The 25,061-nt window shown below is 38.1% G+C and overlaps 1 protein-coding gene across 12 annotated transcripts in view; it reads left to right on the top strand.

The window, feature by feature from the left end:
* Positions 1–25,061, top strand: part of CPEB3 (cytoplasmic polyadenylation element binding protein 3) — a 239,746-nt gene that overhangs the window by 97,202 nt on the left and 117,483 nt on the right. For 5 of the 12 annotated variants that reach the window (XM_054436210.1, XM_054436208.2, XM_063669986.1 and 2 more), the window contains exons 3-4: positions 516–606; positions 12,066–12,122. In XM_054436210.1, coding sequence (XP_054292185.1) covers positions 516–606; positions 12,066–12,122 — 148 coding nt within the window. Of the gene's footprint in view, positions 1–515; positions 676–12,065; positions 12,123–25,061 lie in introns of all 12 variants that reach the window. The other 7 variants (XM_054436207.1, XM_054436206.2, XM_054436205.2 and 4 more) reach the window with 3 other exon arrangements.

The raw sequence follows: 25,061 nt of genomic DNA, 5'->3' as shown, positions 1-25,061 counted from the left end.
CAACCTCTGCCTTCCAGGTTCAAGTGATTCTCCTGCCTCAGCCTCCCAAGTAGCTGGGATTACAGGTGCACACCACCATACCTGACTAATTTTTGTATTTTTAGTAGAAGCGAGGTTCCACCCTGTTGACCAGGCTGGTCTTGAACTCCTGACCTCAAATGATCTGCCCACCTTGGCCTCCCAAAGTGCTGGGATTACAGGTGTGACAAGTCATTATTCTTAATGAAAAGAGCAGGATCAGCGCAGTAGCTCATGTCTGTAATCCCAGCACTTTGGTAGGCCAAGGCAAGAGGATTGCTTGAGCCTAGACATTCGAGACCAGCCCGGGAAACATAGCCAGACCCCATCTCTACAAAGTAAATAAATAAATAAACAAATAAAAAGAAGGACCGTATGCTGTTGGGCCTCTCTGTAACTTTCATTCATGTCATCAATCCACAGCAGGAAGCAAATGATATGGTGTTAATTTTATGAAGTAATTTTATGTATTGTCTTGTTTTTGTTTTTATTTTTAGGACCGGAGTAGGCCCTATGATACTTTTAACTTGCACTCGTTGGAGAACTCCTTAATGGATATGATAAGGACTGATCATGAGCCTCTGAAAGGTAAACACTACCCTCCCAGTGGCCCACCAATGAGTTTCGCTGATATAATGTGGAGGAATCATTTTGCAGGTTAGGAATATTCATATGTCCATTTCTTGCTTGGTGTTTTAAGCAAAAATCAGCTTTTTAATAATTTTGATTTTTCTGGTTTGTTTTTTGTTTGCTTGTTTTTGTTTTGCTTCTGTAAAGCATTGTGGAATGTATTTAAAGTTGATTTTTTTTAACCTGGGTTCAGCTACCTATAATAATCAAGGTGGATTGTTATCAGTCATGTCTGGCAGGAGCATGAATTGGGTAGCTGAGGTTAGTCACATTATGAGTTAATAGCATGAGACCAGCAGCCAGGTTTTCTGGGCTTTGTGCATTTGGAATCCTCAGCTGAACCTGGATAATTCATTTAAGTCCATGTATATATACTGCAAGGAGCTGTGAGAGTTCGTAAAGCAGTCTCCAAAAATTGCTTCAGAAAACTGCATATAAAGGACTTCTACTTTATTAAAGCATAATCACCTTCCTAGTATAGGAAGTATCACCACACAGGCTTAGGGGCAGCTAGTGACCCTTTGCAGTCTCTGAGGCCAAATCACAAGAAAAATATCTTAAAGTATATAAATGTTTTGGGTTAAATATAAGGCAAAAAGTCTCAAAGTTAGCAATATTAGGACTTCCTGTTTTTACAGCCTCTGTAAATTCAGGATAGTGTTGGTGTTTAATTCATAATTACAGATAGTTCTTTTTATGGGTTATAGGACTTTTTAGAGACCTTATGATATTTAAAAATACTGTAATGCAAATTACCTATGGAAATATCCATTATACTTGGGTTAAGATCTAAATTTCCGAAAACTGTGAAGAGGTAGCCATGGGGATGCCCATCTTGTATGAACCATTATGTCTTTCAAAATTGTGAGAAATTCCCATATTATAGTGTGAATGACTGTGAACACCTGATGCTCATTTCCTCAAGCCACACCAGAAATCTCTTTCATCATTTTCTTGTCACACTCATGATTTTCTTCTGCTTTCCTCATTTTCCAGCGAAAAGAAAGTAGTCAATAGGTTATAAAGAAAACAAGGGGTTTTTGGGGAAAGCGAATTTATTTTTTATTTATTTATTTATTTATTTATTTTTTATTTTTTTGAGATAGTGGAGTGCAGTGGCACAATCTTGACTCACTGAAACTTCCTCCTCCTAGGTTCAAATGATTATTCTGCCTCAGCCTTCCAAGTAGCTGGGCTTACAGGTGCCCGCCACCTCGCCCTGCTGGTTTTTGTATTTTTAATAGAGATGGGATTTCACCATGTTGGCCAGGCTGTTCTCAGACTCCTGACCTCTAGTGATCTGCCCACCTCGGCCTCCCGAAGTGCTGGGAGTGCCATCGCACCTGGCTGATACTGCATTTTAAGGAAAATATTTAAAAATGTTTTTGACTTTAAAAAGTGGAGAAAATTATAAGAACAAAAAGGTAACTAAAAAATAAAAGAACGATTGTGATGGTGTATTCTTTGTCTAATTCTTATATGATAAGCATTATCCATGCTTCTATCAGATCTTTGTAATTTATTGCTAGGCCTTGACTTTAGACTGTTAGGTTGTTTCCAGTTTTTCCTCCATTATTAGGTAATGCTGCCATGGATGAGTTCTTGCACATAGCTTTTCCTTAAGGTAAATTAATAGTGAGAGTCTTTGGGTCAAAAGAGATAAACATTTAGGTGGATTGAGCTTTAAGAGAAGGATGGTAGACTAGAGGACCTGCCATGTGGCGTCTGTATGAGTCTGTTCAGAAGCACTTCCCTCTACTATCTGGTTTTTCCTCCTTTTTTTTTTTTTTTTTTGAGATGGAGTTTCACTCTTGTTGCCCAGGCTGGAGTGCAATGGCATGATCTCGGCTTACTGCAACGTTTGCCTCCTGGGTTCAAGCGATTCTCCTGCCTCAGCTTCCTGAGTAGCTGGGATTACAGGCATGTGCCACTACACCTAGCTAATTTTGTATTTTTAGTAGAGACGGAGTTTCTCCATGTTGGTCAGGCTGGTCTCGAACTCCTGACCTCAGGTGATCCACCTGCCTCGGCCTCCCAAAGTGCTGAGATTACAGGTGTGAGCCACTGCGCCCAGCCTCCTCCTACTTTCAATATCCTTTACTCCCACTTGAACATGGGGAAAACTGTTTTGAGGGTCTCAAAACTCAAGTACAGGGTAACTGGATTTTGTTTGTTGGTTTTTTTGAGACAAAGTCTTGCTCTTGTCATACAGGCTGGAGTGCAGTGGCGTGATGTCGGCTCACTGCAACCTCTGCCTCCCAGATTCAAGTGATTCTCCTGCCTCAGCCTCCTGAGCAGCTGGGATTACAGGCATCTGCCACCACTACCAGCTAATTTTTGTATTTTTAGTAGAGACGGGGTGTCACCATGTTGGCCAGGCTGGTCTCGAACTTCTGACCTCAGGCGATTGCCTGCCTTGGCCTCCTGAAGTGCTGGGATTACAGGCCTGTGCCACCCTGCCTGGCCCCAGAGTAACTGGTTTTTGTATGTTTGTTTGTTTTGGTGTTTTTTTTCCCTAGAGCTTAATTTCCTTTGTTTTTCAGAAAAAAATACAGTTTTACTCATTATAAGAAATCCAAATAGTATGTAAAAGGACGAAAAGGAAAGTGAAAAGGAAAAAAAAAATCACTAGAGGCAGGGAGTGGCGATTGCTTGAACCAGGGAGTCGGAGGTTGCAGTGACCGAGATTGTGCCACTGTACTGCAGCCTGGCGACAGAGCAAGAGACTCTGTCTCAAAAAAATAAAAATAAAAAAAATCACTAGAGACTCTCTACCTAGAGGTAACAAAGGTTATTATTTTTATTAACATCCTTCCAGATAGGAGATGAAATTTCAACTCAGTCTTTCTGACTTTGCAGTCAGTGTAACCTGGGTGTGAATTCTGTCTCTGCCTCTGGCTGCCTGTTAATCTGGATAAATTAATCTCTTCAAAGCCTCAGTGTTCTTATTGTTAAAATAAATTCCTTACTTCATAGAGTGAGTGCGAAGATCAAATAAAGTCCCTGGCACTAGAAACTGCTCAAATGTTATCCACAATTTTTTGCTGGAAGTAGTATGGTATCCTTACAGTATTGACTTCTTTCCAACTAGACTGCAGCTAAATGTTGAAATTTTTCAGGTACAAGTTGTCAAAATTTTATATTTTTCATAAGTGGTGATTATTGAAGGATAAATGTCTTACCATTTTCAAAGCCACTTAAAGGAGAAAGGAAAATAATTTTTCGGTTATTTTGGTTTTCCAATTGTATATCTGATTGATGTAAAAAAAATGATAAAATAGGATATCTAATACTTTAAGATGTGCTTGAAGAACATGGCAAAAATATGTTCACAATAATATTTCATCTTAGAAATGCATTCAGTAAAAAATCCCTTTATTCAACTATCCTCTTGATTCAGGGTAAAAAAGGATTAGCGTGGGAGATAACAGAATAGGAAGTTTAGGAGATACTGAGACTTCGGTTTTAGTAAAGTAAATAAGCTTTAATAGTTTTTTGCTCATGTATTCAGTTGACCAGCTTTGAAAATATTTGTAGGAAATTTTAAAAGTTTCTCTATTTCATCCCCCATGATAAAAATTATATAGAAGAAAAGCTGAATTGAACTTTCTTCACAGCACACTGAAAAATATCTTCTATAGCATTAATCAGATCACAGAATGCATATTTAAACAAAAATTAGACTAATTTATTTTTTATTTATTTCTTTTCTGAGACAGAGTCTCGCTCTGTCGCCCAGGCTGGAGTGCAGTGGTGGGATCTCAGCTCATTGCAACCTCCGCCTCCCTGGTTCAAGCAATTCTCCTGCCTCAGCCTCCTGAGTAGCTAGGATTACAGGCATGTGCCATCACACCCGGCTAATTTTTGTATTTTTTAATAGAGACGGGGTTTCACCATGTTGGCCAGGCTGGTCTGGAACTCCTGACCTTGTAATCTGCCAGGCTTAGCCTCCCAAAGTGCTGGGATTACAGGCATGAGCCACTGCGCCCAGCCGGACTAATTTATTTATTTATTTATTTATTTATTTATTTATTTATTTATTTATTTATTACTTTTTAAAGATCCCAAACTACGTGCTTGGCTGTAACAGAATAAAGTAATAATCTCCTGGGGTTTTTTTGGGTTTTTTTTACTATGTCTTACATATACTTTTCCTTTCATTTGAGACAATGCCTCAGAGATGAGAAAGGAGGCTTTTGAAGAGAATAATGCTCTAATGACAGCTGTTTCTTATTTTATTTATTTATTTATTTTTGAGACAGGTTCTTGCTCTTTCACCCAGGCTGGAGTGCAGTAGCACAATCTTGGCTCACTGCAGCCTTGACTTCCCAGGCTCAAGCAATCTTCCTGCCTCAGCTCCCTAAGTAGCTGGTACTCTCTAGTACCAGGCACCATGCCTGGCTGATTTTTTCTGTTTGCTGTAGAGACAGGGTTTCACCATGTTGCCTAGGCTGGTCTTGAACTCCTGAGCTCAAGCAATCCTTCCACCTCAGCCACCCAAAGTGCTAAGATTATAGGCATGAGCCACTGGCCCTGGCCCTGTTTCTTATTTCTTTTTCTAAGTACAGAAATCCTTGGGTTGGCAGATGTAGTAGGAGGGAGCAATTGTTCTCTGTTCTCATTTCTAGTGGATTGAAGGAAAATGCAACTCTTTTCATAACTGTGAGGATTAAGGGGATTAATGGTATTGAGAGAGGTGGGGTAAGAGATAATGAAAAAGATTCATCCCTATTGTCTTCTTTATAGCTGTTGCTTGACTTTCTATCTATGATGCAGGTTCACTAAGCTCCTATGGAACCACTCTGAAAACTCATGGTCATCAGGTCAGGTTTGATTAATCATATTCTCCCAACTCTAGAAGGATAATAAGGAAATACCAACTATAGCACATTGAGCAGAGAAGTAAGATCGTATACCCTAACTGGGGAAGCCCAGTATAGCAGGCATCTTGGCAAAAACAGGGAGGAGTTACTTTTTCTTCATCCCATGCAATTTCCCTCTTGCAGCAGAAAAATAGGCCTGGCTGACTATTTGGGGTTCGTGCCTAGTAAAACATTTTTATGTATTTGAATTTTCTCTTCCCTCACTATTCATGGAACTGAGATTTGAAAAATGAAAAGAACAGGTGTCAGTTGAGAACTGATATTGAAAGCTTTGCTTTTCAAAAGTATGCTGAGAGTGTCTAGAGAAAAATAGCTTATCTTTCAGTAATAGTGCTTTAAAGCAGATAATGCCACCCCTTTGGTGTTAAAATGGAAGAGATAATGCCACCCCTTTGGTGTTATAGAGGCATTTTTCTTTATTCATCACAATTTAAATTTAGTATTGTAGAGCCTTTCACAAAATTTGTCCCCTCTTATGGAATTTTGAGGTCCTCTTATTTTAGAAAAATATGCCTTCATTACATTTTATTTGCTTGTTTGTTCCAGAAAAATATACTGTCTCTTTATTTACTTCTGTGGCTTGAATTATTGCTCAGTTCTATTTTTGTGTTATTTCCCTTGATAGCCCATATCTGTTTATCTTGTTTGAAAGTTAGCAGATTACACAAACTGTTAAAGGGGCAGGTACTAAGTCAGCAAGAAGTGATGGTTCTTGTTTTGTACATTCTTGGGGGCAGAGACAGTAAGTAGAAACTGAGTGATTTGTATAAGTACCCTCCCATTAATTTGTGTAATCATCCTTTAAGCATAGCATTTAAATTACCTGAGTTTTTAGCGGCCAGGCATGGTGGCTCACGCCTATAATCCCAGCACTTTGGGAGGCTGAGGTGGGCAGATCACTTGAGGTCAGGACTTCAAGACCAGCCTGGCCTACATGGTGAAACCCTGCCTCTACTAAAAATACGAAAATTAGCCAGATGTGGTGGCAGGCGCCTGTAATCCCAGCTACTCAGGAGGCTGAGGCAGGAGAATTGCTTGAACCCACGAGGTGGAGCTTGCTCTGAGCCAAGATTGTGCCACTGCATTCCAGCCTGGGTGACAGAGCGAGACTCCATCTTAAAAAAAAAAAAAAAAAAAAATCACCTGATTTTTAAAAGATAAAGATGATGATGATGATTATTATTTTGAGACAGGGTCTCGCTGTGTAACCCAGGCTGGAATGCAGTGATGCGATCTCAGCTCACTGCAGTCTTCACCTCCCGGGCTCAAGCTCTCCTTCCACCTCAGCCTCGTGAGTAGCTGGAACTGTAGGTGCATGCCACCATACCCACGTAATTTTTTTTTTTTTGGTTTTTTTTTTTTTTTTTGTAGAGACGGGGTTTTGCCATGTTGCTTAGGCTGGTCTCTAACTCCTGAGCTCAAGCGATCTGCCTGCCTCTGCCTCCCAAAGTGCCTGGATTACAGGTGTGAACCAGTGCACGCCAGGCCGGGAATTGTGATTTAATTGTTCTCGAGTACAGTCTTTATTAAATGAGGAAACAGAGGCACAAAATATTTAACAACTTGCCAAAAATTACCCACTACTAGTATGTGAATAAACTAGGATTTGACCTCAGGTCTAAGGTCACAGGTTTTGATTATTGGTTATTTGGAACATATTTAGAATATTATAGTATCAAAGTTTTATCATTTCCTTAAAACAGATTTAAAAAAGTTTACTATATTTTTACATATCACAGTATTACATTTTTAAGATACTTTTCTAAAGGAATGTCTCTCTAACTTTATAGAGAAAGTTAGTGGGAAATAAAACCCAGTAGAATATGCATTTTACCTGTAAGTCTTTCTGAAACGTGGCACTAACATTCTGTTACATGAAGCTTTCTGAAGTACTTGCCTTTTTCGAGCAAAGGGAGTGATTAGAGGAAGGTACAGCAGTTGTTCCCTATCTCATAACATATTGTAGAAGTAAAGAGATGACTTTCGTAATCAATTATGAATTAATGCAAATTTCAGTTTTTATTTTGGACTCATAAAAGCATGAGTTTAGTTGGATTCTGAAACTTTGAATCATGATAGAAGTAGTTTTTTTTTTATAACTAGTGTTTTAAATATGAATGTGAATTGAGCTTATGAGACTGTGATTTTAACAGAACGAATAACCGTATGTAACCTTATTCTCCAACCTCTCCCTTCATCCTCTCTCACCCCTATTTATCAGATCCTGTGCAGTGGGGAAAGTGGGACACAGTCTCGGATTTCCACAGCATCATTTAACTCAGTAAAACCAAGTATGCCTTCCAGTTTTTGAAACCTTATATTTTACACTATACTTAAAAGATAGCTAGCTGACAAGAACAATTTAAAAATAGCAGACCATGGACAGGTGACAAAATGTCACGCTGGCAGCACCAGACTACATTATACAAAAATCACCAGATGTCACACACTTGATTCTATTTTCACAGCTGATTAAACAGCAGTATTTGTTGGACAAAAGGAAGGAAAAAGAAATGACCTCTTCTGAATTTGGAATCAGTTTTTCTTTTGCTGTTATATATTTTATTTTCCTCCAAAATTCCTTAATAACTGTAAAACTTAAGATATACAATATATTAAGTTAAAAATTATGAAATAATTTCAATTTTAGAAAAGAAACCTTTACACATATACACTCCCTAACGTGGAAGACTGTAAATCAAAATGTTAACAGTGCTTATCCTTGGTGAGCTTGTTTTCTCCATTTTTTTATATTATGTGATTTTTCTCCAATGAAAATATATTTCATTTTATAATCTAAAAATTACTTTTGGAAGAGGTAAAGAAACTAGCTTAAAGATGCTGTGAATGATTTTACTTTAAAAAATTACATTATTAGTTGGGGGAAAAATTAGATTATATTTAGGTAATTGATTCTGATGGATATGACCTTCTTGACCCAGAGTTTCTTTTCTTTTCTTTTTGAGACAGAGTCTTGCTCTATCTCCAGGCTGGGGTGCTGTGACACGATCTCAGTTCACTGCAACCTCCACCTCCCAGGTTCAAGCGATTCTCCTGCCTTAGCCTCCCAAGTAGCGGGGACTACAGGTTCATGCCACCACACCCAGCTAATTTTTTTGTATTTTTAGTAGAGATGGGATTTCACCATGTTGGCCAGGATGGTCTCCATCTCTTGACCTCGTGATCCAACTGCCTCGGCCTCCCAAAGTGTTGAGATTACAGGCATGAGCCACGGTGCCCAGCCTGGAGTTTCTTATAAAATCTTTTGTTGCTCACTTTCATCCAGAGACCTGTTGAAGTCAAAGAGGTCAAAGAATTAGAGAGAATACCAGGAAAGGTAAAAAGTGTTCTACTTTTCACCAATTAGTGATACCTTCAATCTGCAAAACACTGCCTAAGGCTCTTGTTTTACTGCATCATAAGAAAGTTTAGGTTGGAAGTAATCAGTGTAAGATAGAGAATAATAATTTGAAAACTACCAAGCTTCCTTTCAGTTTCATCTTTCCAAGCTGAAAAGTTCTAGGAGCTCATGGAAAGGGTCAAAAAGGATCCATGTAGGTATGTTTAACTTCTGGAGGACAAAAAGGGTACCCCTTTACATTTGGGAAACTAAGTAGTTATAGGAATATGTAAAAACTTTATTTGATATAGTGGTTGTAAACTACATAATTCTTTACCATAAATGGTAGACACAGGAAAGAAAAGGAGTCAAATAAGGATCAGCTAAGTTCAGGTTTGCATGATTTCCTTGATAACCGTTTATTATTATTCTAGGAATATTTAGGGAGTATTGCTAACTTTTTAGACAGCACACCCTCCTCTAAATATTCCTTGGTTAAAGTTTGAAAAGATCCTCCATATATGCGATTTCCTTAAGTTCTGATGGGCAGTGATTTTGAAGTCTTGATGGGCTTTTAGGTAGACTTTCCAGTGACTGGCTAATTATTGTTATATTTGAATACCCCAGAAAAGGATGAAAGCTGGTTTAGAGTAAATCACGTATAGTTTTCATAGATATTAATATTTTGTGATAATTAATCCAAATAAGGTCTTGATTATCCAAAAATGATGGCGAGAACATTGAGATAGCTAGTTGAAATGAGAATATACTTTCTCCCTACTGAGTCAAAGCCTTGTTCTGGTGACAGTTTTTCCTATTATAGGTTCTGATCAAGGTGGTGGTAGGAGATAACACTTGTTGCCGACTATAATTTTCAGGGACTCTAAAATGACTTAGGAACTGAAAAAACGTAAGGCACATAGAACAATTATATATAGATACAGTACATGTATCTTTTAACAATGGGGTAGTTTTTGAAATTCCTAATAATTAGCTTCTAGTAAATATGAAAAGGTTTATGAAATCTATAAAAAATAGATGATTCTTTTAGATTTTACTCATATGGCTTTTTAATAGAAAACATGATCTAATCTAAGAAAATAATTTTACTATATTACAAATGCTAGCAAAATTGTCTCTGCAAAACTAGAGAGAGATGAAACATTTTTCTCCTAATAAGGTTTGAAACAATAAAAACTAAAAATTTTCATTGAAAGCTCTATAATGCTTCATGATAAAGTTAGAACAGTTTTATCAGAATCCATCAAATTCTAGTGGATTTTCTTATTTATGGATGTATTTAAGATTTTCTCATTCAATACATACATACACACCAATACAAGTGATGCTTCACTTGCGAGGGGTTTTGTTTTTCCCTGCCTCTTTTTTTTTGAGACGGAATCTTGCTCTGTCACCCTGGCTGGAGTACAGTGGCACGATCTTGGCTCACTGCAACCTCCAAATTCCAAGTTCAAGTGATTCTCCTGCCTCAGCCTCCCAAGTAGCTGGGATTATGGGCACCCACCACCACACCCAGCTAATTTTTGTATTTTTAGTAGAGATGGGGTTTCACCATGTTGGCCAGGCTGGTCTCTAACTCATGACCTCAGATGATCTGCCCTCCTCGGCTTCTCAAAGTGCTGGGATTATAGGCATGAACCACTGCGCCTGGCCTTCCCTACCTCTTAATATGAAATGACCTTTTACAAATTATCGTAGCCTGGGGAGCGATAAGAAATCAGGATGGTCCTGTCTAGGCAAAAACTTCATTTGTTTAGGAATTCATGATTCTCCCTTTTTATTTAAGGCAAATGCCCTGCTTTGTCTACTGTGATGCTTTCCTTTTGGGCAAAAAGAACTTAATAATGCTATTTGCCTCCAGTCCCCTGTAACGGAGTTTACCATCAAATGATGACTGACTCTTTTGCAATTATGTAATATAAAACTGTGTATGTTGTAAAAATCAATCATTTTAACCTTATCTCCAGCTTTTTCTGTATACTTTCTCGCCAAAATACTGTTGACATTTATTTAAACAATGGTAGTGAAATAAGATTAACATTTTTTGAGAATTTCATGATAACCCTTGACATAATTGAACATTAAAACCTTGCAGAGCCAAGTTTATAGATATTAGCTTTACACAAAAGCATTGTTTCAATAACTATTTTGTTGAAGGAATTTGATCAAGAAAGCTTTCTAAGTACATTTTTTTTTCCATATAAGACTCTCTCTAATTTTCCTTTTGGTACATCTACCTCCTTGTCCCAAATAATTAATGAAAAAAAAAATAACAAAAATGTCTGCATCTTCCATTCTTGCCCCTAGGGGCCATTAGTTGAAGCATCTGTTTCTGACTTAACATCTTATAGACCAGGGGTTGGCAAACTTTATGAAGTGCTAAAGAGTAAATATTTTAAGCTTTACAGGCCACATGGTCTCTGTCACATATTGTTCTTTGTTTTATTTTTGGTTTGGTTGTGTTTACAGGCCTTTCTAAATGTAAAAACGATGCTTAACTCAGAGGCATACAGAAACAGGAAGCCAGTCATGTCAACAGACGTTTGCTCCTGTTATAGACTTAAGGATGAACATGTGGAGATTACCATTGTATTCAAGGTCATATCACTAGTTAGTGTTAGGGAGAGCCACCAGAATCCTATATTTTTAGGCCAATCATTTTCCCCCATTCTGTCTCTTTTGTGAATTTTACCATCTTCCTTCTGGTTGCCATTCTGATTATTATATTGCATTTTTGAGCCACTATGAAACCTCTCTTTTTATTCTCTCTAAGCTTCAAATTTATATACTTGTTTCAATCTTTTTTTTTTTTTTTTTTTTGCTGCTTGAATGGAAGGACAGTATAAATGGTTGTTTAAATAAAATGCTTAATCCAAGGAGTTGGCATGTTTAAATTGGAATGCAGGAGATGTGTTAAATTTCAGACTATTGTAACAGAAGCTTCTTTTTTTGTTTTGTTTTATTTATTTGTTGTTGAAACTTTGGCTTTGTTTTAAGACTTTTCATGTGTATGTTTTATGACTTAATTTTTAAAACTGTTGTAACTGCTTTGGCCTTTGGTAGCATTGTTATAGATTAATCTGTTTTAGATTTTTGTAATGTTTATATTTTAAGATGTGTTTGAAATGATTACATTAAGCCTTCTTTTTGCTTAAAATTATTTTATTTTTTAGGACGCATGGGGATAAATTTCCATCATCCAGGAACAGATAATATTATGGCACTTAACAGTAAGTCTTCATATGAAATATTCTATTAAATTAGCAGTCAAGTTTGCAGCATGTCGTTTCTATATTCTTGATTGTTGGTTACATTTTAACCTTCCGCTGAAAGAAGTATAGACCATTGTTCAGTACTGGTGGTTCTCTAAGTGTGGTCCCTGGACCATCAGCATTGCTTGGGAGCTTATTAAAATCTCAGGCCCCATGACAGGGCTATTGAATCAGAAACTTAAGGATGAGGCCCAGAGGTCTGTATTTTAACAAGCCTGTGTGTGATTGTGATTCAGGCTAAAGTTTGAAAATTGCTGCTTCAAACCAGGGTTGGCAAACTATAGCTCTGCAAGCTGGATCTGTTTTTGTAAATGAAGTTTTATTGGAATATAGCCACACCCATTCATTTATGGATTGTCTGTGGCTACTTTTGTGCTACAAAGGCAGAGCCCACAAAGGCCAAACTATTTACCCTCTGACCCTTTACCGAAAATGTTTGCCAACTCCTGCTCTATACCATTGGGTTGGAGGAATGAAGGAGGTAGGTGAAGGGAGAGAGGAAGTGGGGTAGAGAATGTAATGTGAATGAATAAATCAACTTATTTATACATAACTCAGAATTTTTTCATTGTGGTAGATAGCCAGGTATTTCAAGCTGGACATCCAGGGGTCTCCCATTAATGGAATTTGCATGGTATATGTGTCAGCAGCTTTACAGGTTTGAAACAGTTTTGTCAGTATAATTGTTGGATCAAGTTCTAAAGCAGCAAAAACTTACTAACCGGAAAGTCATTATATTAATTAACACCAGAAGAAATAATCTGGGTGGCGTCAGCTCTCCTTCCTAGTGTCAATGGATCAGATACCTTTGCAGAAGAACAGTCTCTAAATGGAAATTGTTCATTTTCAGAAGGACCTATATAAGCCATTGAATCTTTTAGCATTTAAGTTTTCTCCTCTAGTAAATGAGTGATATCAGATTGTCCCCTCTCATCTTCCCAGATATACAAGCTGACTCTCAATACACATGGGAGACATACTGGATAAATCTAGGGTTGTGTACAATATTATTTCTTTCCCTCTTGCTTGAGTAGGCATGTTGAATGTCATTGGAGTTCTTTAGAACAAGTTTTAGGTTATCTCTAAAATATATATTTCACATCTCCTTGGTTCTGACATGCAACCAATGAGTACTGCTGAGAACCACTGGCAGTGCTTGATGATGCAGGTCCTAAGCTTCTCCATGCATATTTTTTTCTAGATTGCTAGTATCCCTGCCTTTTGACAGGGTTAGGGGGGTGGTCTTAGAGATAATAAGAATTCCAAAGTATCTACCTCTAATTTTCTAACTTCTAAATGAAAGGTCACTTTAAATTTAGATTATGCTGCCTCTAACTTTTTTTCTAGTGCGATGGGAATTAATAAACATGCTTAACTTGCTGAATTTGAGCAATAATTAATTGTGAAAAGACTTCAGTTAGATTATGGGATTTAAAGTTGAATGTAAAAGAAAAGAACAGTATGGTAGTGTGTCTGCCTGAAGGAATGAGTGTGTATCTCAGAAAAGACCTAATTGACATGATGTGAATCCTCTTCTGCAAGAGGGAGAGGATATAGTTTGTGATTTTTTGTGGGAAAAAAATGGAGTTAAAAGACATTTTTCTTTTTAAAAGCTTTTTATTCTCTTTGGTTTGATTTTCTTTAATTCTCTGCTTTTAAATCCAAGATTTCATTTATGCTCTTTCCATTTTGTTCATGTTGTGCAATCCCCCTTTTAGCTTCAATTTCTCCAATCCTTGAGAGAAGGGGGCTGATTAGGTAATCTTAATGATTGTTTTCAGCATGAAGATACTGTTATTCTGTAATTTTTTTAAGTACCAAAAGGGCCATTTTGCTGATATCTATAACAAATGTTGATGAGTTACACATAGTTGCAACAGGTATCAGAGTGCATCAATCTTTGAATGTCTCTGTGGTTGCTGCCCAAGGTCGAAGAACCTTGTTGTCTCCTTAAAATTAACCATACAAACAACCAGAGTTTGATGTTTACATTACCTACCATCAGTTTTCTTTCAAAGTTGACTCCAGCTTGAGATGATCAGAACAAAAATATCCTCCGTAAGTAGGTACTTGTGGGACCTGCCAGCTTTGACAAATTTGCTGTGATAAACCTTGTTTTCCTTTTTGTACGGTTGATCCCAGCCCATCTGGTGACTTACATATGTAGCATATGCACAAACACACACCTATCTATTATTTTTGTCTTCTTTTTTTAAATATGTATTTATTTTTTATATTTTGTAGAGATAAAGTGTTGCTATGTTGCCCAGGCTGGTCTTGAACTCCTTGCCTCAAGCAGTCCTCCCACCTCGACTTCCCAAAGTGCTGGGATTAAAGGTGTGAACCACCACACCTGGTCTTTCTTTTTATGCCTACCATTTGTTGCCCTAACACTTTTTGTCCGTGACTGGTCTATCCTTCTTCCTTTCTGTCAACCTTCATGTAGGAATAATTGAGATCGCTGGGCGCGGTGCCTCACACCTGTAATCTTAGCACTTTGAGAGGCCGAGGTAGGAAGATCACTTGAGGTCAGGAGTTCAAGACCAGCCTGGCCAACATGGAGAAACCCCGTCTCTACTAAAAATACAAAAATCAGCTGGGTGTGGTGGCGCATGCCTGTGATCCCAGCTGCTCAGGAGGCTGAGGCAGGAGAATCGCTTGAACCCGGGAGGCAGAGGTTGCAGTGAGCCGAGATCACGCCACTGCACTCCAGCCTGGGTGACAGAGTGAGACTCCATCTAAAAAAAAAAAAAGGAATAATTGAGAAGAAGTAACAAATCCTGAAACATTGTTAATTCAGAATTGTGATTATTGAAGGGACTAGGTTAAAGTTGAGCTGTATTTTCAGAAAAGAAGGGATTGGCTAAGAAAAGTATAGCAAATTGAGAGTTTAAATTTTTTTAAAAAAGAAAATGCTAGTCAGTTGTAGTTCTTTCTTTCTTACCCTTTTTTGCTATGTGAAATTTGTGCTTCCTAGGTCTCTGTGGAAAGCTACCATTCATTATGTTTCCCAAAAAATCTTCCTTTTTTTTACTTTCTTGACCTCACCAAAACCTGTCTCCTAAAGATATGGCCTCAGTTCTCCTGACTTTATGGGAAAGATAGATGTCATAATATACATTCTTCTCAGTACTACTTTCCAGCTTTGAATTGGCCAAGTTCCCATTTTTTGGTGTTCCTAGTGCATGCCCTCCAGTTATACCTTCCTCTGAGAATCACCACTGCTGACATCATCTAGAAGACAGAAAATGAAGCTTGGAAGAGAAAGATAGGAGACCACTATGGAAGACAAATGGGAGTTACCAGTAAACCTTCAGACATTTAGGGTGTGGAAAAATTGGCAAGGTTTGTGTAAACCAAAGAGTCTACTGATTTTTCCTGTTCAAGACCATGAATCTATTAATAGTAAGAATTGGCAGGCCAGCCTTTATGGAGGAACCCAAGAGCCACATTCCAAATTTTGGCCTTTCTCAAAATATTAGGTCCTCAAGTATTACAGAATATAGAAGGGGAGGTAGGGGGAGAAACTCCAGTCCATCAGTAAGACCTGCCACTTGTCCAATATTTCCAAAATAAAGTTAGTTCTGAGGCAATATACCCCTTCTACTTAATCAGGTAATATATTTTTTCTAACTGTTTAATAATTCTGCCCATTTTATTTTAATCTTCCTTACTTTTAAACAAAAACACTCGACGTTTGCATAATGTATTTTAATTTTTCCCATTGGAGAAGGAGGCTGCTAAGAGTTCTTCTAGCTACATATGTAGTAGTAGTTCTACCATCCGTATTTTTCTAATACTGATAGTAGCTTGTGTTTCCTTTTTCTTTTTCTTTTTTACATTCTAGGTCAGGGATGTCCAACCTTGTGGCTTCCCTGGGCCACATTGGAAGAATATTGTCCTGGGCCACAGATAAAATACACTAACACTAATGATAGCTGGTGAGCTTAAAAAAAAAATCTCATAATGTTTTAAGAAAGTTTACAAATTTGTTTGGGCCGCTTTCAAAGCTGTCTTGGGCCACATGTGGCTTGCGGGATGCAGGTTTGACAAGTTTGTTTTAGGTGTAGAGTTAGTTTAGCATTCGTGGTCTTGTGCAGGATTGATGCCTAACTTGGTGATGTTTCCTCTATTACGTTGATCCTTAGAAAAGGATACTGGTGCCTCCATGATTCATCACATAAACCAAATTTATGTTCAAATTAATGTTCAAAATCAGCATGCCTGGTCTTTCCTCCATTTGACTGGTCAGTTCTTCTTTTTCCAAGTAGAAAATGGGCTTGGGAAAACAGATAAATATCGGAAAGTTGCTTGATAGGTACAAAAGCAGAAACTGGGAGTAGTGTTTCTTAAGGAATAGTATCATTCAGTTCTAGGAAGATGTCTTCGAAGCAGGCTGGAAGGCATGTGAAACTTGAAGATGCAGCAATGAATTAGCAAAGCCAAAGGCATCATCTGGAGTTAGGTAGATCCCATTCCCCCTTTACAAGCTATATGGCCTTGAGGCCACATTCTTAACTCCTCTTTCCCTCTGATTTCTTCACCTGTAAAATGGAGATAGCAATCAGTAAAGTGGTTATATATATATTTTTATAAAGCTTAGCATAGTGCCTGATTTGTAGATAATGCTCATATGAGCTGCTATTGTGAATGTTTGCAACAGCCTTATTATTACCTTTAAAGATCTTTCTTTCTTTACATATTAGTTTCCAAAATATAAGTTTATCTCACATTGGTTACATTTAGGTAGATGCTTTCCTGATAGAATTTAAGACAGCACACCTGTAAGTCATTTGGTTACATTTATTTACTTATTTGGAGACAGAATCTCACTCTGTCGCCAAGGCTGGAGTACAGTGGTGTAATCTCAGCTCATTGCAACCTCTGCCTCTTGGGCTCAAGCGATTCTCCTGAATCTGCCTCCCGAGTAGCTGGGACTACAGGCACACGCCACCGTGATTGGCTAATTTTTTGTATTTTTAGTAGAGATGGGGTTTTGCCATGTTGCCCAGGCTGTTCTCGAACTCCTGAGCTCAGGCAATCTGCCTGCCACAGCCTCCCAAAGTGCTAGGATTACAGCTGTGAGCCACCACGCCCGGCCACGTTTAGATAGGTGCTTTCCTGATGGAACTGAAGACAGCACACCTGTAAGTCATCACATAAGCTAGCATAGCTATATTGAGATGTGGTTCCATTTGTTTTTGTGTGAATCTTTTTCTCTGGATGAAATACTTTCTATTACTTGACTTTGGAACATGCAAACATGCACTGTCTTTGAATCCTACTGGCCTTTCTCAGTTGTTAAATATCTTGTGATGTTGGCACTTTAAAAAGTGTCACACGCTGCTGTTTGGAATGTATTAATAAAATGATACAGCCACTTTGGAAAACAATTTGACAGTTTCTTGCAAAGTTAAACATACAACTATCATATGATGCAGGAGTTCTCCTGGGAATTTACCCAAGAGAAAAAATGAAAATGTATGTCCACACAAAGACATATGTGCAAATATTCAAAGCAGCATTGTGGATAAACAAATTGTGGTACATCCATACAATGGAATACTACTTGGCAAATAAATAGGAATGAACTATTACTACATGCAGCAACATAAATGACTGTCAAAATAATTATGCTAAGTTAAAAAGCTAACAAAAGAACACATACTAGATGATCCTGTTAATATAAAATTTTGGAAAATGTAAACTAATCTATTGTGACAAAATACCACAACTTCAAGAAAGGAATTTTTGTAGTAACATTGTCTTCTTTTTTCAGAGGACAAAATTGAGGGCTTAGATCTTGGAGAAGAAGTCATGTGTAATGATGGCATCTAGTTGAGCAAGTTTCTGAATCTCCTTAAGCCTTTGCTTGAAAACCTGTAAGTGGGCAGTTAGGATATTTACTCTACCTCATTGTTTTTGTAAGATTCAGATGAAGTAAGGCACACGTACAAATAAGGTATTATTACTGCTACATTTGGAAAGTAGGAAGCATAGTGTTACTCAGAGAAGATACTTCCAGAGAGTTAATTTTTTTTTTTTTGAAGATCGTAGCTTTGTAATGTAACAGAGATTCAATATTGTTTAAATTAAAAGTTTTCCTGCCATTCCTTTTCTGAGATCTTTGATGTTGTAATTAGAGTCTGTTACAAGTTATAAGGAGATAAATAAGAATTCTGAAGTACCACTTCCCCTCTGACAAGGAAAGATGATTGTTTACCCTCACTCTTCCTTATCAAAGTTTGTAACTTTGCAAAATTTAAGATTCCTAGAATAAAACCTAAGTAGTTTGAAGACTTAAACTTTTGATATCTTTCTTCTTTTTCTGTATCTCATGAATTGATATATAAACATTTTGATATCTTAAGCCAAAAAAAGACACTCACCTCTTTAGAAGCTCTGAGGTCATTGATTGTCAAACAATGTATACATAGCTGATACACCAAGAAACTTGGAACTTTAGGTTATTCTGTTTTCTACATTTTCCTCTTATTAATGCCTTGAAAACATTTTAGAAGGTTTTGCTTATATTTCTATTTGAACTGAGGGCTGCCATTGCATTTGTTGAATCAAAAGAGGCAATGTGAAAGGGCATTGACATGAACATTTGTGTTGGGCAGAGACTCCTGTGTGGCTGCAGAGCCTCCTCTTCCCCCTCCCTTTTATCCTCTGCTGGGAGTGAACTCCTTGGGGAGAGGCTCAGCTGAGAGGAAGTGGCAGAGAGGGAGCTGAGCACATGATGCCAGAATGGGAATAGAGCCAGCTTTGCTAGAATTCCAAATGGAATTTTCCAAAATTTGAAGAACACATTGTTTCTGTTCACTGTGAGTGGATATAAGTAAATAATTTCTTGGTAGCATAAAAAAGTATAGTAAAGGAGTTATCTTGAGATTCTCAGATTAAAGACATTTTGTCTGAGAATTTTTAACTTTTTGAAGATAAGATTCAGACTTTGTTTCTGTCTGAACAGATTTCTATCTGAACAGGTTTAGAAATAAAACTAATATATGGTTGTGCTATGAATATGTTGTAAAGGATGGCTAATTTAAAAATGAAAAAATTAGAAGGATAAGTAATGTTCCATGACTTCCAAGTAGTGAAATTTCAAACCATTCTAGTTGGATGCTGCACATGAATGTGGTAAGGGACCTAAGAGATTGTTTTGTTTTGACTTTCTCATTTTACAGATTGGAAAGCTGAGATTCAAAAGGCTGTAGGAATTGGCCAGGGTGATATGGAGCTAGGAGCAGAGCCTCTTGCCTCCTGGTTGAGGGTGGTACCTTTTGCTTTAGATACTTAATTGTTAAGAGTGGTTACATTATTATTATTATTATTTACTACCTTAACATAAACATGCAAATTCGGTGTCTTTGGGAAAATAGTTTTTCTATTATTATTATTTGTCACCTTGTTTATGCTCTGAATGCTTAGTAAATTCTCTTTTCCTGAAAAATAGAATGGTAAACCTAGTTTACATGGCCTGATATTGAATATTGTCAATAAGTGAAGTCTGAAGTGTTCTTGACTGACTTTATTGCATTTTGGAAGAAGTTCTTTGTATTTGTGAATGTGTCTAAAGTGACAGTATTGGGTAGTTCTAACCAAATAAGGAAGATACAGAAAACTGAAAATTTACTTACTTTTCCCAGTGGACTTCCCTGTTTTCTCCACTTGTATAGTCAGTGGAAACTGGACTTCACGTTTACAGCATTCACCCCACTTGTAATTAACTATTTAATGTTGGTGTTTTTCTTTAATGTGTATGCTTCAAGAGGGCAGAGACTAGCTTTTATTCACAGTTGGTCCCTGGCTTGAAGTATAATGCCTGGCCTGTTGAATAGGCACTCAATATGGGTGATCAGAAGAAGGGAAGGAGGAGTGGGAAAACATCTCAGTGTGACTGTGAAAAGCACAGTCTAACAGTCTTAGAGAATATCCAGTCCACCTTAATTTCTTCCTAAAAGATGTGCTTTAATTCTTCCTTTTGAAAGATGGTTATAACACATATAGATCTAGCAATGAACAGTTTACGAAGTGGTCTCACAGACCTCTGTGCTTTTGTAATGCTTACTATGGTTTTTCCAGAACATGGAAAAAAAATCCACTTTTCTTGAGCACCGACTTTACCCCAGGACTATTCTCTTATCCGGACAAAACATGGCCATATGATAAAGTAGTGTGTGAAACTGAAATGCAGTTTTTTTTTCCCCCTTTCAACTTTTAGGTTCAGGGGGCACATATGCAGGTTTGTTACATGGGTAAATTGCATGTCAGCATGTTGCTAATGTCATACAGCCAGCAAATAGCTGTATAAGGTTTAGACACACAGATTATTCTGCCAACCAGTTCCTAATCCAGTGTGATTTTTACTCTTTTGGATTTTCCCAAAAGATAACTTGGGTTTCATTTAACTCCTTTATAACAATTAAATAAATGATACTTTATTGATTGTGGAGAGTCAGTATACTTCCACACATGTTCAGTGTTACTTTCAGAACATAGTCTCCCTCAATAGCAACAGGAATTTTAAATGCCTTCTTTTCTTCATTACCCTCCACACACATACACTTTTGTTATATGAATAAAGTTTTGTGGTTTTTTTGTTGTTGTTGTCTTGTTTTTTCAGCTGAATATAGTAGAAACAGTGCAGTTTGAGGTAGGGAGGCAGACAGATCTGAGTTTAAACCCCAAATCCATCACTTATTTGCCATGTGACCTTGTGGCAAGTTACCTGTGTCTTTTATTTTTTATTTTTTTAAATTTTTTGTAGAGACAGGGTCTTGTTATATTGCCTAGGCTGGTTTTGAACTCCTAGGCTCATAAGATCCTCCTGCCTTGGCCTCTCAAAGTGCTGTGATTACAAATGTGAGCTACTGCACCGATCCTGTGTCTTTTATTTTAAACGGACACTTTAACCTCTCTTTACAAATGGTAAGATTAAGTGTGTAGTGCTCCTAATACCATATCTGGCAAGAAATACACACCAAGGCTGGGTGCGGTGGCTCACGCCTGTACTTCCCAGCACTTTGGGAGGCCGAGACGGGTGGATCACCTGAGGTCAGGAGTTCAAGACCAGCCTGGCCACCATGGTGAAACCCCATCTCTAGTAAAAATACAAAACTTAGTCAGGCATGGTGGTGCGTTCCTGTAATCCCAGCTACTTGGGAGGCTGAGGCAGGAGAATCGCTTGAACCCAGGAGGAGGAGGTTGCAGTGAGCCGAGATCACACCACTGCAGTCCAGCCTGGGCAACAGAGTGAGACTCTCTCTGGGAAAAAAAAAGAAGTACACACCAAACAAATGTTAGTCTTCGTTTCTTCCCTATTCTACCCCTCTTCCTTTGTTTCCTTTTGGGTTCACACTAATTCTCAACTCTAGTTATACAATCAATACAGGAGCCAAAATAGAAAACACCCATGCTTGAGAGACTGTAATTTCATTGGCCTAGGGTGAAATCTGGTTGGGGGTGGAGGGTGGGCAAGGGATACGGAAAGGACCAGAATTAGATGTGTGTCTATCTTTATTTGAGGATGAAGGAATCAAGTAGTATCGTGACTATGCTGTACATATCCTAGTGTTCTTTCTTTTCCCTCAAGACTTGGTCTGCTTTTATTGTTCCCTGAAGTTTTCCCAAGTCCAGATCAGAAGAGGAAGGTGTTTTTGAAGGATCAGGGCAGGGCTGATATGAATGAGCAGCTTCTCCATGCTACTGCAGCCCTTCCCAAATGTCCAGGTCAATTCCTTGACATAACTTTCTTCTGTGAAGGAACTCTCCTTCCCACATGAGAGGAGCCTTGTTGATAGAGAGAAGACAACACTGACCAACGGGCCCAGCCTTTGGTTCAGCTTAGGCTCCTGAACACACCAGCACCCATTTTGTTTACCTTCTCTTCTTTCTGTATTATTCCTTATATTATTTGGGAGTTCAGAAATGTAGAACTAGCAAGTATTGGCTGTCCTGAATAGTGTAGGAATTGAGTCTTTATATACAGTTGTAGAAATCTCATGAGATTTTTGACATAGTGGTTCAAAGAAGATGGTTTGTTGAAAACAGATGCCAGATATTTGAGTGTATACCACTGTAGTAAGCAATTTCAGACCTGAATTGGACAGATTGATCAGTATAAAATACAAAATACTCTGTTATGTGATTACAATTCTTAGAACTTTCTTCTTTCTTTCTCTCTCTTCCTCCTTCCCACACTCTCCTTCTTCCTCTCTCCCTCCCTCCCTTCCTTTCATTCTCCATCTTTCTCTTTTTTCTTCCTTCTTTTCTCTTTCTTTCATCAGTTATTGTTTCATTTAGCAATGTGCTACTGAAATAAAAGCAAGGTGGTAATTAATTATTCTTAGTGGAATGCTGTCAGGTCACAAGTATGAGGGTGCATAAACATCACCTGATGTAAGTGGGTGTGGATGCCCACTCTCTCCAGTAAGGTATAGCAGTATTATGTAGAGGAATTCTTTGCCGAGGTTTGTTTCCAGAGATGTCTTGTCTGATATATACATTTTTAATTATCTTTTTCTGTTTTGATGAGGAATTTAGGAAATGAACTTGGAAATTCTAGAGTGATTACTTTGATAACGTGTTATATATTGAGAAGTTGTATTAGTATCTTATATGTTAAATGTAATTTAGAAAGTAAATTAATACTAAGTATGTGGGGACACTGAGATGTGGTATAGCAAATCCTTGAGCTTGCATTTTGTACAAGACAGGAAGAAGAATAATAGAGGAAATGGACAATGTGGACTAGGGCTTTCCTAGGGAGTAGAAGAGACTAGATGTCAAGGCATGCAGGTATCAAGATTTTTATACTCTCTGAATAGGTGCTTACTTGTAATGATAATACTGGAAGAGTAGGTTGAATTGGGATTACTGGAATGTATGGGTCTGATGTATGGAATAGTGAGAATGAGGATCTGAAAGATGGTTGGGGCCAAATGATGAAGGGCTTTGGATGCTTCATGAGAAGCTTAGACAGACTAGTATTGTCTTAGTGGAAATTAGGTTTATCCAAAGGAGAATATTCAGGCTGATATGGAATATGGAAAATGATTTCTTATGAAGAATATTGAATTCACTAAAAAGAGTGAATAAAAAAGAGAAAACCAAAAGGTGCTAAAGTAATGGCCCCCCAATAAAAGTGGGATTAGGCTGGGGTCTGTGGGTAAGAACAACAGGAGAGTGTAAAAAAGAACTTTGTAACAATAAGAATGGTCCTACCATGGAGTATACAGATCTTCAGTTTTCTAGTTGTGTTCTATGGAATGCCAACATCCAAGAAGGTACTTTAAGTGCCACTGTGGGAGAAGGATACCCAACATTTGGGGCCATGGGTCCTTGCCATGCTTGAACTTGAACAGCCTTGCTTTAATACATTGTCTTTACTGGGGGAGAGAAGGCTCTGCTACTGTATTCGCCCATTCTCACACTGCTATAAAGAACTGCTTGAGGTCAGGCTTAGTGGCTCACGCCTGTAATCCCAGCACTTTGGGAGGCCAAGGCGGGCGGATCACCTGAGGTCAGGAGCTCGAGACCAGCTTGGCCAACATGACGAAACCCTGTCTTTACTAAAAATACAAAAATTAGCTGGGCATGGTGGCAGGCATCTGTAATCCCAGCTACTTGGGAGGCCAAGACAGGAGAATCGCTTGAACCTGGGAGGTGGAGGTTGCAGTGAGCCGAGACTGCACCATTGCACTCTAGCCTGTGCAGTAAGAGCAAAACTCCATCTCAAAAAAAAAAAAAACAAAAAAAAAAAACCTGCTCGAGACTGAGTAATTTATAAAGGAAAGAGGTTTAGGCCAGGCACAGTAGCTTATGCCTGTAATCTCAGTACTTTGGGAGGCTGAGGCAGGTGGATCACCTGAGGTGAGGAGTTTGGGACCAACCTGTCCAATATGATGAAACCCCATCTCTACTAAAAATACAAAAATTAGCTGGGCATGGTGGCATGCACCTGTAATCCCAGCTATGTGGGAGGCTGAGACAAGAGAATCGCTTGAACCTGGGAGGCAGAGGTTGCAGTGAGCTGAGATCGCACCATTGCACTCCAGCCTGAGCAACAAGAGCAAAACTCCATCTCAAAAAAAAAAAAAAAAAAGGGAAAGAGGTTTAATTGACTCACAGCTCTGCATGGCTGAGGAGGCCTCAGGAAACTTACAATCATGGCAGAAGGGGAAGCAAACACATCCTTCTTCACATGACAGCAGGAGAGAGAAGTGCCAAGCAAAGAGGGGAAAGCCACTTATAAAACCATCAGATCACGTGAGAACTCACTTCACTGTCGTGAGAACTCACTTCACTGTCATGAGAACAGCAGCATGGGGGTAACCAATCCCATGATTCAATTACCTCCCACCGGGTTTCTCCTATGACACATGGGGATTATGGTAACTACAATTCAAGATGAGATTTGGGTGGGGACACAGCCAAACCATATCAGCTATTTAGAAAGAAGTTTAAAAAAAAACACACTAGAATAGGCTGAGAGACTTGAAGCAAGCCTCTTTATTCTTTTATCTCATACTTTTTATCTCATAATATCTTTGTTAAGGTATTCTAGCAGAACCAGGTAAAACACTTTTCTATTAGCTCCAGAAATAATTCCTGTTTTGCTTAAGATACCTGTAGGTTTCTCTGTAAGATATTGAAAGCAGTGAAACAGAATGTTGCAAAAGTTCAGTTGGTGAGAATACAGGATATATTTTCTTATGTTCCTAATAACTAAATTTTCTGACCAATCCACAAAAATACCTATGAGCATGTATCATTTTATTGTGCTTCACTGTATCATGCTTCATAGAATTATGTTTTTTATAAATTCCAAGTTTGTGGCAACAGTTGTGCTGTTTTTCTAACAGCATATGCTCACTTTTTTTCTCTATATCA

The sequence above is a fragment of the Pongo pygmaeus genome, chromosome 8 (assembly GCF_028885625.2).
Source record: "Pongo pygmaeus isolate AG05252 chromosome 8, NHGRI_mPonPyg2-v2.0_pri, whole genome shotgun sequence".
NCBI classification, from domain to species: domain Eukaryota; kingdom Metazoa; phylum Chordata; class Mammalia; order Primates; family Hominidae; genus Pongo; species Pongo pygmaeus.
The sequence above is the reverse complement of the archived record's forward strand: the minus strand, read 5'-3'. Positions and strand labels throughout refer to the sequence as shown.